General features: G+C 45.8%; 1 protein-coding gene across 1 annotated transcript; it reads right to left on the reverse strand.

Annotated features, from left to right (window-relative positions):
• On the reverse strand, positions 1-17,760 carry LOC149351048 (transcription factor IIIB 50 kDa subunit-like). The gene is made up of 5 exons (XM_089580235.1): positions 17,354-17,760; positions 12,451-12,783; positions 3,825-3,926; positions 2,542-2,844; positions 1-507 (listed from the first exon to the last, which is right to left on the reverse strand). Exons 1-5 carry the CDS (start codon positions 17,414-17,416, stop codon positions 127-129), a joined length of 1,182 nt encoding a protein of 393 aa, XP_089436361.1. The 5' UTR covers positions 17,417-17,760; the 3' UTR covers positions 1-126.
• Positions 17,761-20,430: the final 2,670 nt, after the last annotated feature.

A 20,430-nucleotide genomic window follows, 5' to 3' on the forward strand; every position in this document is an offset into this window, starting at 1 on the left:
TAGCAATGACACTCTTCCTTCTGTTTAATAATATTGTAAATCCATTCGCGCAGCTCTACCACACAGACGTTTGCAAGAGTTACATGCACAAATATAACGCCTATTAACAAAGCTGCAGAACCGTGGTCACTCCTTCCTTGCTTTCTTTCGTTCGTGGCTTTCTAGAAACTCCTTCACAGCTTTTGCTTCTTGCTCGCTTCTGATGTAGTTGTCGATTTCAGAGTCTGAAAAGTCCACGCCACCGTCATCGCAGCTCTTGGATGCCAAATCCGTGTCCTGATGGAGAGGACAGCTGGGCCTCTTCTTACTCTTGCGGAACGCTTTGAAGATGGCGGCAGACACTTCCGTGGCCGTCTGCTTGCTGTCACTGCCGCCCACTTCTCTGATGGCGTCTATCGCCAGCGAAGCTGAGTAGCGGATGATGTCTTCCACGTACACAGGCGCCTGTTTAGGGCTAAGCTTCTTGCCTTTCAGCCATGGAATTTGCCCAGCCAACTGTATCAGCACCTGTGAAAGCCATTTACTGATTGATTATGGTACTCCAAATCGCCCAAAGGCGTAGTTGTAGGGGGGATGTTACAGAGGATAAACTCGGAACGATGGTTAAGAGAGCAAGCTATCGTTGCAACAAAAGCAAGCAGTACATAGTGAAGCATCAAGATGAGAGAGCAAATTGTTGTGAGAAAAAAAGCAATACAAAAAAAATTGTATGGCAGACTACACTCACGTTTAAGACTAATGACGCAGCGATGCTGTTTGAGTTTGGTTCAACTAAGTTAACCGCAATTATGCTCATCATTTCTACCTGCTTTCGCCTATAGTACCCCCCGAATATCAACGTACAAGTGTTTATTTCAGTACCACCCACGGACGCCTGACGCCCCGTCTGACAGGTTGTGCCAGGCGTCCGTGGGTGACCTCATTACTGCGAACACAGCCGCTGTGCACAACTAACGGAACAACAGCAAACTGTTAAAACTGCAGAATGCAACACATGGCCAGTCTTCGGCTACGCGTTATCACAAAGGTGCCGTCTGAGCACGCTCACAAATTCCTTGTCGCTTGTCAACACCTGTGGCCTGAGGCAAGCTATTCCATTCATTAATGCTGTGGAGAAAGAAAGATGACTGGCAGGTAATTCTGCGTATTTTTCTGTTGGTAGGTGGCTTTAGGAAAACTTAGTGGCTGATGGCGATATAATTGCAATCAATCCGATTTAACAGCCAACACCTAGTTACAGTACGGCCGTTATTGAGTGTGTCTCAATTGAGCATGTCCTTCAGGGTGATGACGCTAGTGTTAATCTAATAGTCTTAAAATCGTTTCGAACCAATCGGCGAGGGTTACAGACTCAATTCTAAGGTAGCCCAGTCGCACACAGTTGCACGGACACTCGATAGTCACGACAACTACAACATTTAGGCTGGCAACCTTTGCCTTAACTAGCGCTGTAGAAAGAACAGTAAGGAAGCAACTAAGGACAGAGTGACATAGAGTCCACACGTTGGTTTGAGGCATGGGCAGAGGACTGCAAAGTTCGCAGCTCATGCTGCTGCATTGTAAGAGAGGGGAAAGTGTAGAATAAAACTAGAACAGAAGGTATGCCATGAAGACAAAACACAGATGACCGGCCCTAAGACACTAGTTAATGAGCAATTTTCTCTGACAGACGGTTCATGCTGTTTAGAAAGCCTGCATTCAGGGAGCATGTGGCTTTGTGCAGCCACATAAACTTGCAGCGGGGATCAGTGGTTACAGCATTCGGCTGCTCGGCTCAAAGATGCGGGACCACGTATACCTACTTCCCCTAATGCAAACGCACTGACCTCTACTTCTTTTTTCACTTTACGCAGAGCATCATTCAGGCCTTGCAGAAAAGTCATTCCTTTCAGTCTGCACTAACCTCTTCAAGCACACTATTTTGCACACGGGTTTGTAGTGAAATTTCACAACTCTACTAATTCGGAATCTGCGGTCAAAGCACAATCATACTTCCAAGCAGACATTTCCTACGAACAGCTAGGTGTTACTGCATACCCACATGGCTGACATTTTCACAATGTTAATCAGCTTATTCTTGTACGTGTGAACAAAGCGTCTTTATATACAATGTATACAAAGAAAAAAAATCTACAGTTGTGCCACGTTTTTGAAATTAGCATTTAGATATGAGCTGCAGCTAAACACAAGCCCTCATCACGCCTTGCGTCACTCCCATCCGAAATTTGAAAATGCTTTCATATCGACAGTTCAACAGTACAAATTGCACACTCCTTTGGTATGGCATGTTGGTATGTGGGGGTTCAACATCCCAAATCTGCACACGAGCTGCTAGAGACGTAGAGGCTTCAGATTAATTCTGACCACCATGACTTCTTTGGCACGCACAGACAACGCAAGGCATACTGACACATCTTGCATTTCGCAGTCCAAATGCGGCCACCGTAGCCAGGATTCGATCCCCACGCGCCTTGGGCACATAGCAAAGATGCCATCACGGTGGATGCCCATTCACACTTCAACATTCCCATTGTAACTTGCCTTGTTAAGTGCGCGAATGGTGTCACAGATTGCCCTCATCAAGGACAGGCTGTAGCGTTGACAGAAGGCCGCGTAGGTGACGTGGTTGCGGGTGGTGATGTCGAGCGACTTCCACGCGATGAACACCAGGGCAGCTGCGATGTTGTGGGGCGACCGCCCTTCAAGGAACCAGCACGTGCGTAGCGGTTTCAGCAGCGTGGTCGCACGTGACACTACCTCCTTGCGCTCGGAGGCATCAAGGAACTGCGCGGCCTCAGGCAGCAGCTCGTCCAGCGTGGAATGCACCGTTTCCCGATTTGTAATCTGCGCCGAAAACATCAAAAGTGGATGCAGGATTCCCTTTGTTTATACACTGCCATGTCTTGTGTCCATGAAGTAAGTGACAGTTCATATATGAGTTACATTTATGGGCAAATTTAACTAACTGAAATGAACATGCATAAAGCTGCGCTTGAATTTGTATGTGTTACCTAGTGCTAACATGCCACACGAGCACATTTAATGCCATCAAATACTCCGTGCCTCAAGTTTGAGTACCATTAGCGCGGTCCTACATGCACAAATTTAATGGCACTGGACCTGCTGTCAGTTGCACATAAAATGTCTACTTTAGGCGGAATTCCAATCTCTCAACTGTGAAGCACCCAAACTTCTGGTTTCACGTTGGAGCTCGTGCAACAACATTTTTTAAATAGTGGTTTTGGCTGAGAAGCATCCCAAAATGTAACCTAGAAGATAACACACATCCTAGAAGGACTGCAAATAATTTGCGTGCTGTTAATTCCACTCTCAACTGTACAGTACCCCAGCATTCCGTGTCACCTCCTGGTTCAACTCGCAGCTTTTTAAACAGCGATTTTGATTTGAAAGCATCAAAGAATCCAACCTAAAAGGTAACACACACCCAGGGAAGATCATTAATAATTTGCGTGCTGTCAATTCTGCGCATAAGAAAAAAAAAGGAGACAAGAAAAAATTTTTCCAGTAACAGGATTTGATAAGAATGAGCGCTTTTAATAGTGCTCTTATAGGCGAAGCTGGCATGGGCGCCCAAGACGCGCTCGACATATTTATAAAATCGTGTTGCGCCACCAGCGCCGGTACTCAACCTGCAAACGAGCCATCAACAGCCCAGCACTACGCGACCTCATTGCTCTGAGCCGCAAAGAAGACAAAGCAGCCACAGGCGCGTAGGGGGTGCTACCTTTGTTGTCCATGCATGCGGTGCACACTCACCGGTGGCTTACCGCAATAATAATAATTTAAAAAAAAGTGTGACCTACCTCCCTGATGATGCCAAGTGCTTGCCATATCTGAGCGCCCGAACACTGAGCCCTACTGGACAGTGTGTGCAGCAATACGCACTGGTTGTTGTTCCGCAGTACCTGCAATGGATGAGGCTCACTTGCAAAGGCGCTGATAACACCAGCTTTCATTCTTAGCCCCTGGTTGCTATGGGTAATTTTATCAAAGAGCAATCACCATGACAACTCAAACAAGCAAGGGTACCAGGATGCCAGATGTCACAGAAATGACGAAGCTGGCAGTTGTTACCAGTACAAATCAAAGTACGAATTACGTGAAAAGTCTCAGCACACTGACATAATGAATTAAGAAAAGTAAATGGAGAATGTAGCATGCTGCAAGCAATGACTAAGATCATCCACTTCCACACATCAATGCGTGTTGCACTCTAATGGCATATTTCATTTGCCATTATGGAGCATAGCTCCGAATCTATGAAGAAGCACAAAATCCACTGCGGCAACAAGAAATCCAAATCGATGATTGGAAAAAAAGATGGGCTCCTGTTTGAGCGAGGCAAGGCAGAGAGGCCCATCACAGAGTGAGTTGTTACTGATCTGCAAGTGAAACACAGGATCTGAATCGAAATCAGCCACTGAATCCACAGTTTTGCTTTGTGGACCAAGAAAAAAACGTGTTCTCGATAGCCGCGTCGAATATTGGCATTAGTAACTAATTATCAACAGCAGCCACTGCAACAGCATGTTCAAGGATGTTCAGAGGATGTTCACAGATATAACCTGCATCACATCGATGCAGGTCATATCGAGAAAGGCACACGGTATATAGCTTTTACCACAGTGCAAAAAAAGTTTCCCCGATATACTAGGTCACAAGTCTTGGCCTTTTCAGGTTTGACAATGAAATTGCAGCTGGGATGCACCCATCCTTGCCAGGTGTGTGATGGATATGCAGTAACATGGCATGCAAGTCACTGAGCAGAGCACAGTAACATTCAGTTTCGATTGACAAACAAAACGCCATTGTCAGGAAAGCGCACACCACGACCACCTAACAGTCTATACAAAGGAACCTTAGGCTGAGGTCAGCACTCTTAACTATGGCCTAACTGAAGTGTGTTCATAGTGTGGGGTGAACTTAATCCGCTTCACAACAGTAAAATACGCATCACTACTATTCCATAGCACCCGCAATCTCCGCATTTACTGCATGAGAAAACAAAGATACTATCAAGCTTCACTGACTCTTGCATGTCTCTTCCGTGAATTGGCAAGAGGCTTTCTTAACATCACTGACTGCCATTGCAGCTTCTGTGTTAACTCAGCCTTTCAAATCATGACTGCATGTTGCTGCGCAACAATTCTTTTTTTTTTCCATAGTCATGCCTCCATGTTCTTGTTCCGAAAACATGGGTTACCTCCACACACTAACAGGCAGAAGAGAAAATGCCTGACAGCAGCTTCTGAAGTGAAACAAGACAGCTAACGCAGCTCATGTATTGCACACATACTGTACTGCACGGACAGATAACTGCGAATCCTCAATGAAATGAAACATTTTTATTGGCCATTACTATTCTCCTAACTATGAGAGTGGACCTGTCACAAACACAACCTTACTGAAGCGCATATGGCAGGTTTTCAACTTGCGCTTGCAACTTATGCTTACCGCTGGCGTCAAGAAATCCTTAAGGCGCCAAAGTTCCACCCCTGCATGATAACAGTGAACTACACTTGACCAAGGAGGTCTTTTCAATTCACAGCCTTAATTCAGTACTGTGGTCCTGATGGCACAAGTAATTGCCAGATATCTACAAACAATTACTACGATTAGGGCCCCTAATTTTCTGTGGTGAAAAATTTTGAATTCCATGAATTCAAAGTGAAAAATCTGTGATGTTCTTTCGGAAACACCACAAAATAAATACATCAGTTCATTTTTGAAACATGCCTCACCTACTCAAAATGTACTCTCATTAAAGGGATACTGAGGCGGTTTTCGAATCAGCTAACCTTCTAGGGTTTTGAAGTACTGTCATTGCTGATAACGTCTGTGAAATTATTTTTTCGATTTTGGCTAAAACAGTGGCGCAATCACCAATTAAAAATGCGATGTTTAAATTTCCCGCGCCCCGCGCGAGCGCAGGAGAGGGGAACAGCGGAGAGGGAAACCTCGTCCATGTCGGCCAGCGTGACGTCATGTTGAGGAGCCGGGGATGCTTCGGCGCACCCGAGCGCGCTTTCAGCGCGCGTTGTTTCTCGTGCTGCATGCGTTGTTCCTCGTACTGCGTGCGTTGTGACGTACAAAGCGTGTCAGCTGACCTTGAGAATCAGATTCAACAGGCACTACTCTGCGTTCGTGTCCACGAACAACTACGGCCGCGACTGTGTCGTCTTCCACTGTTTTCCGCAAGATCACAAGCTCGCAGCGCAACCGCTCGCTTCTGTGACGAAGAATTCAAGCCGACTAAAGCAAGCTTACTCTGCTCGAAACACTTTCGTAAGAGCGGCTACAGGCAGAGCTTGTCCTAGTGTGATCTCTGGAGATTTCTGTCGAAAAGCCGCGGCTGAACCATGACACAGTTCCATTGATTTCCTCGCGCATAAGAGGCGTGTCACCATTCCGAAGAAGCGCCTCTTTTAAAAGTAGAAACATGCTCACTTAGCCCCTGAAGAAACCTTATAGAGGCTTAAGCATGTGTCGCTCTCCTCAGCTTAGGTGCGGCCAGACCACCTGAGACGTGCTCAGCAAGGCTCGGTTAGTGATTTTATACTCGGTTCGACGTGTCCAAGCAAGTAAGCAAGCAAGCAGAGCAAAGCACAATAAAGCAAAGCAAGCAAGCATCGAAGCTCTTCATATGCGGCATCTCGTTTAATCCTAGCTAAGCAATTAAAATGAAAGCGTTCGACGTTGATTTCGGATGCAAATTTATGAGAGAAATGAATGCCAACCGAGTTTTTGCAAAAAAACGCCGCAACCTTACTCGGTTTCTTCATCAAGTTGCCGCAGCAGCCGAGTTTCCGCTAGCTTGGCTTTTAAACACACATATAGTTGGCAACTACTTCACTGAACTTAAACTGCAAATCTAGGAAGGGCGAACGTTTCCGAGGCAGCGATTAATATTTTCTGGCATCTGCTGAACGCGCCAGGAGTGAAGCGTATTTGTGCGCGTATTTGGCTTGGTTTCCAGCACACCATGATTGCGTCACTATCTTGTGGTCACATGCCTCGCAGTGCTTGGCCACTGCGCTTCGCTAATTTTGACACCAACTTTGTGCTCCGCCTTCATCGTTTCCTTGAAATACTTTCTTGCCCCAACCTGCAACGCCGGGTACTGAGAACAGGATTTTTTGTACACAGTGCTTTGGGCCTTTTCTTTAGGATGACGCTCTTCCGGGCGAGCCAGGAGGCGTCCGGTGGTGGTAATTGACTTGAGCATTGTTCGCACCCCTTCCTTTCCGAGAATACGAGCCGAGGTTGTGCTGGCACCTTTTACGCATGGTCTGCATCGCGTCTTTGACGCTGGCGTATGCTTGTGCTAGGCATAGAATTTTTTGCTTGTGTCTTTTTTGGTTTCAGGCGATACGTGGAATGAGCAAACTGTAGTATCCTTTTCTTCGGTGGTCAGTAAAAAAAAATACTCGCCGTATTCGCTTTTACAACGACACGGAAAGCTGCGATCTGCCCTCAACGCAGCGCCGGCTCCGCATCGGCAGCTTCTCCAGTCCTCAAAGTGACGTCACGACCTCTCTTGACCAATCACGGGCGGCGGCGCGCCGCGCGGCGTGCCCCGCGGCACAGGCCGCATATTTCGGCTAAAAAAGGCAATTCGCGCTTGTTTTTGCCTAATTTGGATGCGATATTCCAGTATACAGCATGAAAAACTATAGGATGCCGCTGCCAGCCCGATTTTCAGAAAAAGTGCTTCAGTCTCCCTTTAAAATCTAAGATGGGTTGCAATGGAAAATCATGTAGTGCTTGGTATTCTCTTTGCTTGATGATTGGTTTTTTGGTTTATTGGGGTTTTAATATCCCAAAGAGACTCAGGTTATGAGGAACGCCGTAGTGGAGGGCTCCGGAAATTTCGACCACCTGGGGTTCTTTTAAGGTATGTCACCACCTTTTTCAAAAATTTTTTAAATTTTGAATATTAAATTTTCATTTCACATTTACGTTATAAAGCACCGTTTTATATGATATTCAAAAGCAAGAAAGAGTGAAAAAAGCCATGCTGGTATTAATTATTCACAAAAAAATGCCCAAACTTGGTTGTTATGCAAACATTCATAACTAGCGAATGGAGAGCAGGAATTATAAACTTTTTGGCACAGACTTAGCCAACTAACCATACTGTGCAACCAACTAGGATCTTTGCCATCCGATAATTGTGAAAAAAGTTATACCAAAAATGCCAAAGAAAACAAAAAAATGTGTCATTTTTGCCTGCATTCCTTGACATAAAACATGATTATATCAAAACTCACCATTCGATTTAATTTATCCTAGTTCATTGCACAGGCTAATAACAAAGGAAAGAGCGTGCAAAGTTTCATTGAAAAATATTTATTTATTTCGAAGTTATGACTGTTTGCGCAACACGAAAGTGCAAGAAATAAAATTTTGAGAAAAACAAGATTAAAGTTTTTCAATCCTTGTAGAAAGAAGATCATCATGCCCTAGGAAGTTAAAATCCTCCAGGTTCATAGCTAGGGCCCTCCTTAGCTGATGTGAGCTCTCTTTTGGCATTTGTTGCAGCCCGTCCTTTTTTGCGGAGATGTTTTGCCTCACCCGTTGAGTGACGTTGGGCCTTCATCACATGGTAATGGTCACTGGTGCAACATGCTACGAGAGTGTGGTGGCCAGATTCGATGCCTGCTTCCCTCAAAATATCTGCGGTACTTCCGTTGCCATCACTGAAGCACGAATTCGGTCGCATTCAAAGCGATAGCGCGAAGCAAACAACTGAGACGCTTGTAGCGTGGTACATCCCCCTTGCCGAAATTTAAAGCAATGTTTAAAAAACAAAAGAAGCCTTAAAAATTGCCTTTGAGTAATCTTTTACATATCAGACTAAAACAAAACGAAAAAGTTTCAATATACGCCGCTGATTATTGCCGAGTTATCATTTTCTGTTACCAAACAACATTAGTTTCGGTTTCAGAACTGTTCACCACCTGTTCGAAAGTTGGCTATAACTTTTTAACAAAATAAGATACGAACATTATTCTTGCTGCAAAACATTTTTGAATGTTTTGGGATTCCCAAAATATAAAAAAGAAAAAATGTCATTTTTCCAAAAAAAACGCTTTTTCAAAGGTGGTGACATACCTTAACGTGCACTGACATCGCACAGTACACGGGCCTCTAAAATTTCGCCTCCATCGAAATTCGACCGCCGCGGCCAGTATCGAACCCGCGTCTTTCGGGTCAGCAGCCAAGCACTGTAACCACTGAGCCACTGCGGCGGACCTTTTCACTTGAAGAATGGTGCTTATTTGATCCAATGTCCCCAAAGCAATTGAATTACCTATGACGACGCCCCGATGCACAGTCCTGCACCTTTTGTGGCAAAGGTGCTCACAAGCAAGACACAGTCCCACAAAACTTGGGCACTTCTTTGCTGCTCACTTTCATTCCTGGATGGCCCAATACAGTAACAGGAGGAAGACTCGAGAGCGTGGATATTGATGCAACTTCCTTTCCTGTCTCTTTTTTTTCTATGCTGCCTACATACAGGATAGGGTTTATGGTTTATGGGGGTTTAACGTCCGAAAACGACTCTGGCTGCGAGGGACGCCGGCTCGAGAATGGACGCTGGTAGTTACTTGAAACTAAAAATGTTTTTTGCCACTACTATTATCATTAGTTCCAAAGGCGGCATTACTGTGACTCTACCCATGGAAGCGTGTGAATGCCTTGTCATCAGAGCCACTCAACATGCTAGCTTGCTCGAGCGGCTGGATAGCGAGCACGTCAAGTCATCACCAGAACTTCTTTCACTTCCACATTCTAGCTTCAAAAGAATTCAAGTGATAAAATTAATCACATTCCCATCATTCTGTCCAGCCTACTGAAGTCTGCAACAACGAAAATGTCGAAAATTACCCAGTAAACCATAAAACGTACCATAGACATCAGCAAGATATTTACGCTGGACATTAGACACCTCCATTAGACATCCATATTAGTACCGTTTACGAAAAATCTACGTACCTACAACATGAAAATTGGGGTCCAGTTCACGTTGTAGGTACGTACTGCAGACATCACGCTCTACATTTATCAGATATTTGTGAACATATGCTGTAACTGCGAACACACAATTCTGCGAAAAATGCTCCAAGTCACAATTTTCCACAGGAATGCAGAAAACTAGGGGCACTAAATATGGCTGCTGCAATGGGTAACAGTCAAGCTTGAGTCATGAAATTCTACAAAGCAGAGCGCTTAAGTCATAACACACCGCACTCCCCACAGAGTTCGTCTACTAGCACACTCATACTCGCACAAAAGTGATCTGGGCTCCTGGCCACAAGGGTCTACGAGGCAATGAAGCCGCTGATGCGGCCGCCCGAGCGCCCACACACCGGGCTCCTCATCCTAGCTCTCCTGGCTCAGAAGCTCATAAACCGCTTCTGCGGTTCCGCGAAATCCTAATTCATTATTGCGACAGCCACCGTCTCTACCCAGTACCTGCCAAGGGGCTGAGTAAGGCGGAGGAGCGAACTCTGCGGCGCCTGCAGACAGGAACCCTTCTCTGTCCTGCAATAGCAAAACACTGCGATCCGAACACAGGTGGGCACTGCCCGCACTGTGGAGAGATCTGCGATATCTTTCACATGGTGTGGGCATGTACTCAGAATCCTCACCTTCCCCCCTCCCCCACCCCCACCCAAGAGGCATGGGAGACTGCCCTCCTCAACTGCTCCACACTGGAGTCCCAAAGGGCTCTGGTCAAGCGGGCGCGAGACGGGGCCTCGTAATGCGGTGTCCCGGACTAAGGATACCGACCATGCAGCAGGGTTTTTCTTTTACCCTCAAGCTCTCTTTGATTAAAGTTTTTCACCACCACCACCATGTCACATAAAGGTGGTAACACACAAATGACTGCCACAGAAAGAACTTGAGGAACCACCAGCTCGCTTCATATAGCAAACATGCACCCATAGAAGACTTTCAACGACTAATAGCAACTGTGCTTTATCGTGTAACTACAGTACACCTAAAAGCGCAACAGTCATCGATAAAATGCAAAGTCTTGCATTCCAGCAGTGTATTTACATGGCATCATGGCATGTTATAGCAGAATAAGTGCCTATCGCACGGAGGAAGGAGACAATTCAGGAGAGGCCGTTACGTCACATTTTTTAAAGCCGGAAGTGAAGGCTCCCACTCATACTCGGCCGCAGTCTCTGAGCACTTGCACATGCACAGCAGACGATGCAGTTGAAAACACCACTACACCCAACGTTACTACTGGCTGTCACCATCATCATCATCAGCCTGACTACGCCCCTGCAGGGCAAAGGCCTCTCCCATGTCTCTCCAATTAACCCCGTCCTTTGCCAGTTGCGGCCACCGTATCCCCACAAACTTCCTAATCTCATCCGCCCACCTAACTTTCTCCCGCCCCTTACTACGTTTGCCTTCTCTTGGAATCCACTCCGTTACCCTTAAGGACCACCGGTAATCTTGCCTTCGCATTACATGCCCTGCCCAAGCCCATTTCTTCCTCTCGATTTCAACTAGGATGTCATTAACCCGCGTTTCTTCCCTCACCCACTCCGCCCGCTTCCAATCTCTTAACGTTACACCTATCATTTTTCTTTCCATAGCTCGCTGCGTTGTCCTTAACTTGAGCTGAACCCTCTTTGCTAGCCTCCACGTTTCTGCCCCATAGGTGAGTACCGGTAAGATACAGCTGTTGTATACTTTTCTCTTGAGGGATACTGGCAAACTGCCATTCATGATCTGAGAGAACCTGCCATATGTGCTCCATCCCAATCTTATTCTTGTAACTATTTCCCTCTCATGATCCGGATCAGCGGTCACTACCTACCCTAAGTAGACATATTCTCTTACTACTTCCAGCACCTCGCTACCAATTGTTAACTGCTGTTCCTTTGCTAGGCTGTTGAACATTACTTTGGTTTTCTGCATGTTAATTTTTAGCCCCACTGTTCTGCCTTGTCGGTCTAACTCATTGATCATGCTTTGCAGTTCATGTCCGGAGTGGCTTAGCAGGGCAATGTCATCAGCGAATCGCAAATTACTCAGGTATTCTCCATTAACTCTTATTCCCAACTGTTCCCATTTCAGGCCCCGGAATACCTCCTGTAAGCAGGCGGTGAATAGCATTGGCGAGATCGTGTCTCCCTGCCTGACACCTTTCCTTATAGGAATTTTATTGCTGACTTTATCGAGGACTATAGTCCTTATGAAAGCACACAATTTCCGGCACATTTTTTGGCGTGCAGGTTGGATAGCGAGGGCCTCTCGTGAGCTGTCCTTCCTCCATGGCTTATCACAACAGTTCTACAAATAAGCTGCAACTATCAAGCCTAATGCAGCGCCAGCACGAAAGGGACGAAGCTCTCATCAAAAGCGGTCATTTGAGAATACAGCTCTGTGCTGCGACCTCACCCGATAACAGCAGGCTGCGGCGAAGGCGAGCTGCTGCGTCAACGGCAGTTGCGCCACATGCTTGTTGAAGAAATTGCAGGCCTCGTCCCTCATCACCGGATCCATGCCAAGCCTGGCACCCTCCTGCTTTATCCAGTCATTGCAGCGGAGCCGGTTTCTCGACAGTCGAGTCTGGTAGTGCGTGCCCCGCTTGCTCCCTGTTCGAACCAGGGACAGGGTCGCGGTCTGGGCCGAGGGCACAAAGCTGAGGCCCTCGCCCGAGCTGTGGCCTGAGTTGAGGCACAGCGGAGCAATGTCGACGACAGCTCCACACACAGTGCACACCTGTGAAATCTGCACGGAGCCGTTGAAAAAAAAAGGGGGGGCTCATGTGAACATTCCGGCCAAGATCCATGCTCAACTCGAAGTCGTGTCAATGCATGAAGGAATGCACAACCAGAACATGATGTAATATTCAGTAATTTTGATGCTAACAACACATATCTTAAATACACGTATTTCCTGCATTTTTCGTGTATTACATAATACTGGTTGTATGATACTGGAAGCTGTATAAAGAAGGCTTGCGGAATATGTAAAAAAATTTAGTGCACAATTCCTAATTGCAAAGCAATTTTTAAAGAATTACTACACTACACTCAGTTTCTTTAACAACCAACTTCCAAAAAATACAAGGCAGTAATACACAACTGCAGTTTCTCCAATACAGGAAGCCAAGAAACTAGGGCAAAGGCCCTGTCCATGTATGCTTGACAGTTGTCTTAATAAAAATGGTTCTGTTTCATGCAACAAAACTTGTGGCAGTACACTTATATGACACAATGAAGCAACTAAACAAACCAGTCTTTACTATCTTTATGGGGTTTAACGTCCCAAAGCAACTCAGGCTATTCGGGTCACTGTAGTGGAGGGCTCGAGATAATTTCGACCACCTGGGGTTCTTTAACATGCACTGATATCACAAAGTATGCGGGCCTCTAGCATTTAGCCTCCATCGAAATGAGACCGCGGCAGTCTCATTTCGAAAGCACAGTGGAAATTACTAGTTGGCTTCGTAGCCTGTTGTAAAGCATTTCGTATCAGTTTCAGTAAAAGAAGCTGATTGGCTGACCTCTGTTCTTGAGCAAGATTAGCAAAAATGAAATCCTTTTTCAATGCAGCCGACACTCCTCATTTGCACATCTTTATAAAGCTGTCCATTTCAATTCATTTTATAAGCATTAACAAATATACCTTTGAATAGTGAAAAATATAAATATATATAAACAAGAAATATAGAATTCATTACTTGCACAGAACTTGGAATAAATAAACAAACAAGGAAAGAAAGAACAAAACAAACTTGAAGACTTGCCCCTCCACTAAAAAAAATGTTCCAGAGGCCCTGGTTCATGACATTAAACTCTGTGTGATACCCGGCCAAAAGATAATGGCATCAATGAAGTTGAGGCTTTCAGCAGTTAATGTCATAAACCTTTCTGGTGTAGCACAGGTTATAAGAGACTAAGAGTCATTACATAAAGGAAAAAAGTGAAGGGGACACTTAAGTTCCGCTTTAAGGGTATGATGCGATAGCTTAATGGGTCGATTCCCATATGTGCAGAATTGGTCATTCATAACTTTTCATTCACAGATCCCTGGGAGTCCTCGTAGCCCTCCTGGCGCATTGGTGCAGTGGTTAAGCGTTGCGCCACTGCCCTGCGATGGCAGGTGCTCCCAGTGGTGGGCCTTGCGTGACCCAGGTTGTTCTTCCTGAGTGACCAATCATTATTTTAACTGCCACCTGCCAATGTTAGCAGTTTGCTCACTGTCCGGTGGGCAGGTTGTAATGACGCCGCAAGGTCACGTGACCTGGGTGGCCGACCTGCCTCCTGGATTGCTTCTCTGGGGACCACCTGCCAGAGCCATGCCCATGATTTTTCGCTCACAATGTCAGCACCGGCTTTTCTGGAGAACGCAACTAAATGCACTAAATGCAACTAAATGCACCCGCTACAAACTGCTCTCCATACGTCATGCAGATGTTGTGCATCGGCTGTTTTCTATGATTTCTATATGTTTTTCTATTTTATCACGTTGTATGCCCAAGCCACAAGCACTCCAGGGATGTCGCTTCCATGCCTGAGATTTCATAGAGCCGCAACATGCAGGCTAATCTCTCCCTTGACAGGGGCATATGACAGTCAGCGCCTGCACTGGCAACATTTATTGAGACGTCAAAGACAACTGCATTCAATTTCTGTTGTTATGGCATATTCCGATCCAGAGCAAGTATTCTTTCTCCACAAAACGGAAGAGCATGTTTCAATAGGCAACTGGGATTCAGATCCAGAGTTCTGATTCGACCAAGACAGCGTGCTTCCACGCTCGGTAGACATCTGCCACCTTTACGGATTCGGAGAGCTGCTCTGAATCCTCCGGAGCAAGCCATTAGTAAAAATAGATTCTACGGCTCCTCCTGGGTATGTTGGTGTTTGTTTGGAAGAGAAAAAAAAAAAACGCATTTACAGCCCAGAAAATTAAATACAAAACTTTTCGTACCATTAGATTCACATTTGCGACAACACAACCGAAAAGGACTCCAAGATCACTGTTCGGATGTTTATCACAGAGTAGCTAGCCTAGCTTCAGAAATGTGCACTCAAATATCTTCTGTCTTGACTTCACCGCAGTCTGCAAACAAAAACGGCCAGTGGTAGCAATGCCTTTAATTTCGCGACCTTCTCTAGCTTACAAAAGCTCAGCTTTCAGTGAAAGTAGCTTCTTTGTCAAATTAGTGCGATAATACACCGATAAAGGCTAACTTTATATCCTCAGCGTCCCTCTGAGAGCCACGATAATTACCAGCTTTATAGCGGCTACAAGAATTAATCCACTGTTCCAGCACATACGGCAGCCAACTAGTACAACTACAAAGCACAAAAAGGTTAGATATACAGTGTGCAAAAATTTTGCCTTGGAAACCAGGTTATTAATGTTACTCTTGTTGCTGTTGTCATTGTCATCAGAAACTGCAATGATGTGATGAAAAAGTTATAAGCATAGCAGTTATTGTAATTATTCCTGTATATATGCACGCAAAAATTCAAAACAAAGGTAGTCACTGATGAACTTTTAGTAAAAACTGTTGACCACAATCTGAGCTTTGAGTCGAGTTCAGACATCCAACCCATGCCAGCAGACCTTGCCACCCTTTCTCCATGAAATGTTCAGAATGGCTGTAATGCTGTTTGTGAGAAGACGGATTCTTGAAATCTTTTCCTTCCTATCTTCTTTGCGAAGATGTCTTTGCATATTTACCTGACTATTCAAACAGATGCAACTACATGACTGCACAATTAAGTCATAAGTGCTTGTAAAGGGGGCCAGGATTCTGTAAAGTTGGGGCAACATCACCTTTCTGAACCTGTTCCCTGTATTTATCGTGCAAAATTCAAGCTTGAACAGCAATGAAATCTCACCTAAAAGGAAATGGCTAAACTGTAAAAAAAAAGAAAAAAATGGAAATGGGCTGCATCAAGGCATGAGAAACTGCAATCCATGGCACGGTCATTTTGTTTGTTTCATTTGTAGGGTTAACGTCCCAAAGCGACTTAGGCAATGAGGGACGCCGTAGTGAAGGGCTCCGGAAATTTCGACCACCGGGGGTTCTTTAACACGCACTGACATCACACAGTACACGAGCCTCTAGAATTTAGCCTCCATCGAACAAGCCGTGACACGAAGACAGCTGTAACTATATGGTTCGGCTGTGCTGGCACTTGAAATTTGAGGAGCAGAGCCGTGATTCATTTGCCCTCTGGGTCAGTAGTGATATATAGCTGGCCCACAGGCTTCTTGAAAGAAGGTTCTTTGAAAATACGAGAAAGTAGTGGACCTCCACAACTGAGAAATTTAAAAGCGTGTGTTAGAAAAAAAAAATGGAGCATTTTACTTTCCCCCGTTTAACAACCGCAGCAGCAGAAGCTGTTTAGAAAAGGACTTCTCACAAACCAATAGAGCATCCTAGGCATAAATATACTCAAGCAGTCTAAAACAAAGCATGGCTATGAACGAACCACTGTGTGTGACGTCGGAGCTCTTTAGTGTTATTAGTTTTAAGGCAGTTCACCCAGACCACTTGGAAAACTGTCAAATATGTGTGATGGTGTGCAGGCCCAACTGGCAGCTCAGTAATACGTGCTAAACCCACTTCAGCCAGTTGAAAATCGCGTAGAATGGAAGCTCTGCAACGTTCAGAAACTTCACCGAGGGTAGCAATTAGCCACACGATCCGCACTGAGAAAAGGAACCACAAGTCGAAAAAAATAAATCAGTTCCTCAACAAAGGCATGTGCAGCAGTCTGGTTAATTGCTGACAGCGACATCATTTATCCAAACTCGAAGGTTAGGTGAGGCCAAGGCTCGCGCCTGCCACACACACAAGATAGCCAAATAAAGTAAAATCACGAACTTTCAAAATCCAACGACAGCACTGGCTCTGCGAAAAGCACAAAGTGCCGACAGAACAACGTGTCAATTATGGTAGAGATGTGATCAGTTTGCAACCAGAGATCTTTGTCCCAATTCCTAATCAACTTTATCTTCCATGACGTCCCGAACGTTGCCTTCCATGAAGGCGTCCCGAATCATGACATTTAGACTCGCAATGGTCCAGCGGATGCAGCATTCAACTTGGTAAAACGCAGTGAATGCCTCATTCGCACTGTCATCGTAACAGGACCATCTTTACAAGTCTTTACAGAATCGGTTGTTGCGAATACCTAACAGAGCAATGACGATTCAAGGCAAATGCATATTCAGCAGCAAATTAAAGGATCGCACGCTCGCTAACTTGCTTACGCACCAAAGGTACTACTTAAATAGCAAAAACAACCTCACAAACTACGAGTCGGCCACTTACTCCATCTCCGCTGGCATCGGTCACCGCCGATGCACCGCACGAAGGACAGGCAGCAGAGGCCATGCCGTAATGCTCAGGCGTGTTGGGTTTGCACCGTGGTGTAGTGTTGGTGAGGCATTCTCCTATGATCAAGAGCGAGAATTCATTTCAAAAACAGTTTTTCCGCGCCCGGCAGAACAAGACCGACATAACACGCATAGAGACAATAAAGATAACATGACCGCGACGCCGGCGACCATGCCAGCATGCATGCCAGCGACGGCGACGCCATGCGACGCCGCGGCCATTATCGAGGTTGGCTTAGAAAAAGAGCGAGCGCGCCCCCCTCTAGACCGGCCGTGGCTAAGCGAACTTCTCTCCAAATCTTCTCGTCCTTCCGCAGGAGCCTGCCGCTACAGTGGTCCTTTTTTAAGGCGGAAGCCTTTAATGCCTCATCGTTGTAAGCAGGAGTTGTCGAAAAAAATGTCACGCTTTTCAATTGGTCGAAATGGTCGTGACGTCACAGTGCGCGAATATCAAACGGGGCCAATTGTACTTTGCCTAGTAACCATGCAACCAATTAAAGGGATCGTATAGTGATGCTCCAAGTAAGTAGGAATGAGTTTAGTTAATTGCTTAATCACCCATTAGCCTAATTACCTTTTCTAGTCAGGACTCAGGCCAGATAAATAAATAAAACCGAGTAAGACACTGGTCGAGTTCGGGAATCGAACCCCGGTCTCCGGAGTGCGAGACGAGCATGCTAACCGCTCCGTCATGCCAGCTCGATGGTTTGGAATGAACTAAGGCTCGTCTGGTGAATACGGTGTCTTCGCTCACTCCCATCTTCCTCCCTTCCCTTACGGCGAGGTTCAGGCGTCCACCGAGGTATGCGAGACAAATACATTTCCTGTCCTCAAAAAGCAATTTACCAACGAGCAAGGCGTAGAACCGAACGGGCGATGACGTTCTGTGGACTCCCTGGCAGCGTTGCAAGACGCTGTGGCGTTCCACTCTTAGAGGCGAAGCTTAGCATCTTAACCACACATTAGTGACACAAGCAGCGCGCAGCACTGCGCTTAATGCTTTCGCCTCACCGCACTTTAGGTCAACAAAGTGCCCCCCTGAATTTTTTAATTGATATTAAAATTCTTCGTGCTAAACTCTGTGTCCAAATGCAAATTTGCAAACTATACAGCTCCCGCAGATGCAATGTAAACCATGTAAACTTCGTGGTTGGTTGCTGCTATCGCATGAGCAAAGTTATCCTAAAAATTTTAGGAGTGGACCGCGACAGCGTGTTGTAGCGCTGCCAGGGAGTTCACGGAATGCCATCGCCCGTTCAGTGCGACGCCTTGCCTGTTGGAAACACCTTTGAACGCAACGCATTTTTGAGGAAAGGAAATGAGGCAGTAACTGTCTCACATATCTCTCTGGACACCCGCAGCGCCCGATGCGAGTGACGTGCAAAAAAGTGTGGTACGAATGAAATGCGTAGCAAAAAGTAAATAAAAATCATTACATTAATCTCGTTTGAGAGTAAACTGTGGCACAAAGTTTGAGAACACCCTTGCATCAGTGCAGAAGCGAAGACAAGAATAATATGTTATTGGCGTGATAATACTGTTAAAGGGATACTGAAGCAAAATCTTAAAGTTGAACAAAAGCGCTGAAAATAGATTCTCGAAATGTGATTACGCCGAAATCTAGTCGTCACTTCGCTTATTTTTCAGCGGATAGTTTCATTTTCGATATTTTATGAGCGCGCGCCAAGCACTCCAGGCACAAGCGTTTGCGGGTAGGCAGGCTGGAAACGCTGATTGGTCAAAAAAATATGACGTCATACGCGTGACGTCATAGGTCACGTGATATTTAGTGACGTCATGTCCGGTTGGGGACAGGCAGTTTTCCCTAGATTTTTCCCCGCCACCGCTCGTCAGCGGACGGGGCTGCTCGCGAGGAGCCGAGAGACGAGGAGGCAGCGTGCACTGCAGCGTTGCCTGCTCGGCGTGTCCCCGTCATGTCTTTCGACCCGCCGCGGTGGCTCAGTGGCTATGGCGCTCGGCCGCTGATCCGAAAGACGCGGGTTCGATCCCGGTCGGGGTGGTCGAATTTCGATGGAGGCTAAATTCTAGAGGCCCGTGTACTGTGCGATGTCAGTGCACGTTAAAGAACCCCAGGTGGTCGAAATTTCCGAACCCCTTTCACTACGGCGTCCCTCATAGCCTGAGTCGTTTTGCGACGTTAAAACCCCAATAAACCATAAACCCATGTTCTTCAGTGCGCGCGCGAGATTAAAAAGCGCACCTGTCGCGCTGCGCTGTCACACTGCATGCCTGCTTCTGTGCATTTCTTGCGGACTCCTTTCAGTCATACTTAGCTTTACTATTGACCAAAAGGCTTTCTTAAACAGTTATTTCAAGTTTTATTGCTATGTATAAAGAATATGTTTGTAGCAGGTGCGTGAGCCCGAACAAAAGAAAACTGTTTTTATTCCCCTTCAGTATTCCTGCTTATCGAGACTTGAGCATTTATATGTTGCAGTACAACTTTTTTCAGGCATCACAACTGATGTTTCGATGTGTTTGGTACATATTCATCTTCAGACATTTCATGTCTGTTGGGTAAAAAAAAAATATACGAAATAATACTTGACTGCATCAATTGTGACTGAGGTATAGCATCACGTATAGCATGCTCTTGAAATTCCTCTAGCTGCTGCACAGAAGTCTGTAATTGACTTCATTGTAGCTTCATACTTGCACCATTTAAACTCTGCACATAGCTCTTTTTTCACAAAAGGAAATGTGATTAGGTTTCTGAATAGAGCTGTGCACGGGCCGCAATTTCGAACCCGCGCCCGGCCCGGGACCTAACCTACCGACAGGAAGCCCGGCCCGACACTGAAGGACCCTGAGCACGCTCGTGCTCGGCCCGACCTGCAAAGCGGCGACGACACAAAAAGAGAATTTCAGGAAAAGGAGTTTATTTCAATGGCATTCAAATTTTGACCTCGCATTCCAGATCACAGTTTGGGATTATACACAAAACACAACGCATAAAGGTATAGATTTATCACTCTAAATATGCAAGTTGTT

Source organism: Amblyomma mixtum, chromosome 3 (genome assembly GCF_055824585.1).
Source record: "Amblyomma mixtum isolate Tamu chromosome 3, ASM5582458v1, whole genome shotgun sequence".
NCBI classification, from domain to species: Eukaryota; Metazoa; Arthropoda; class Arachnida; order Ixodida; family Ixodidae; genus Amblyomma; species Amblyomma mixtum.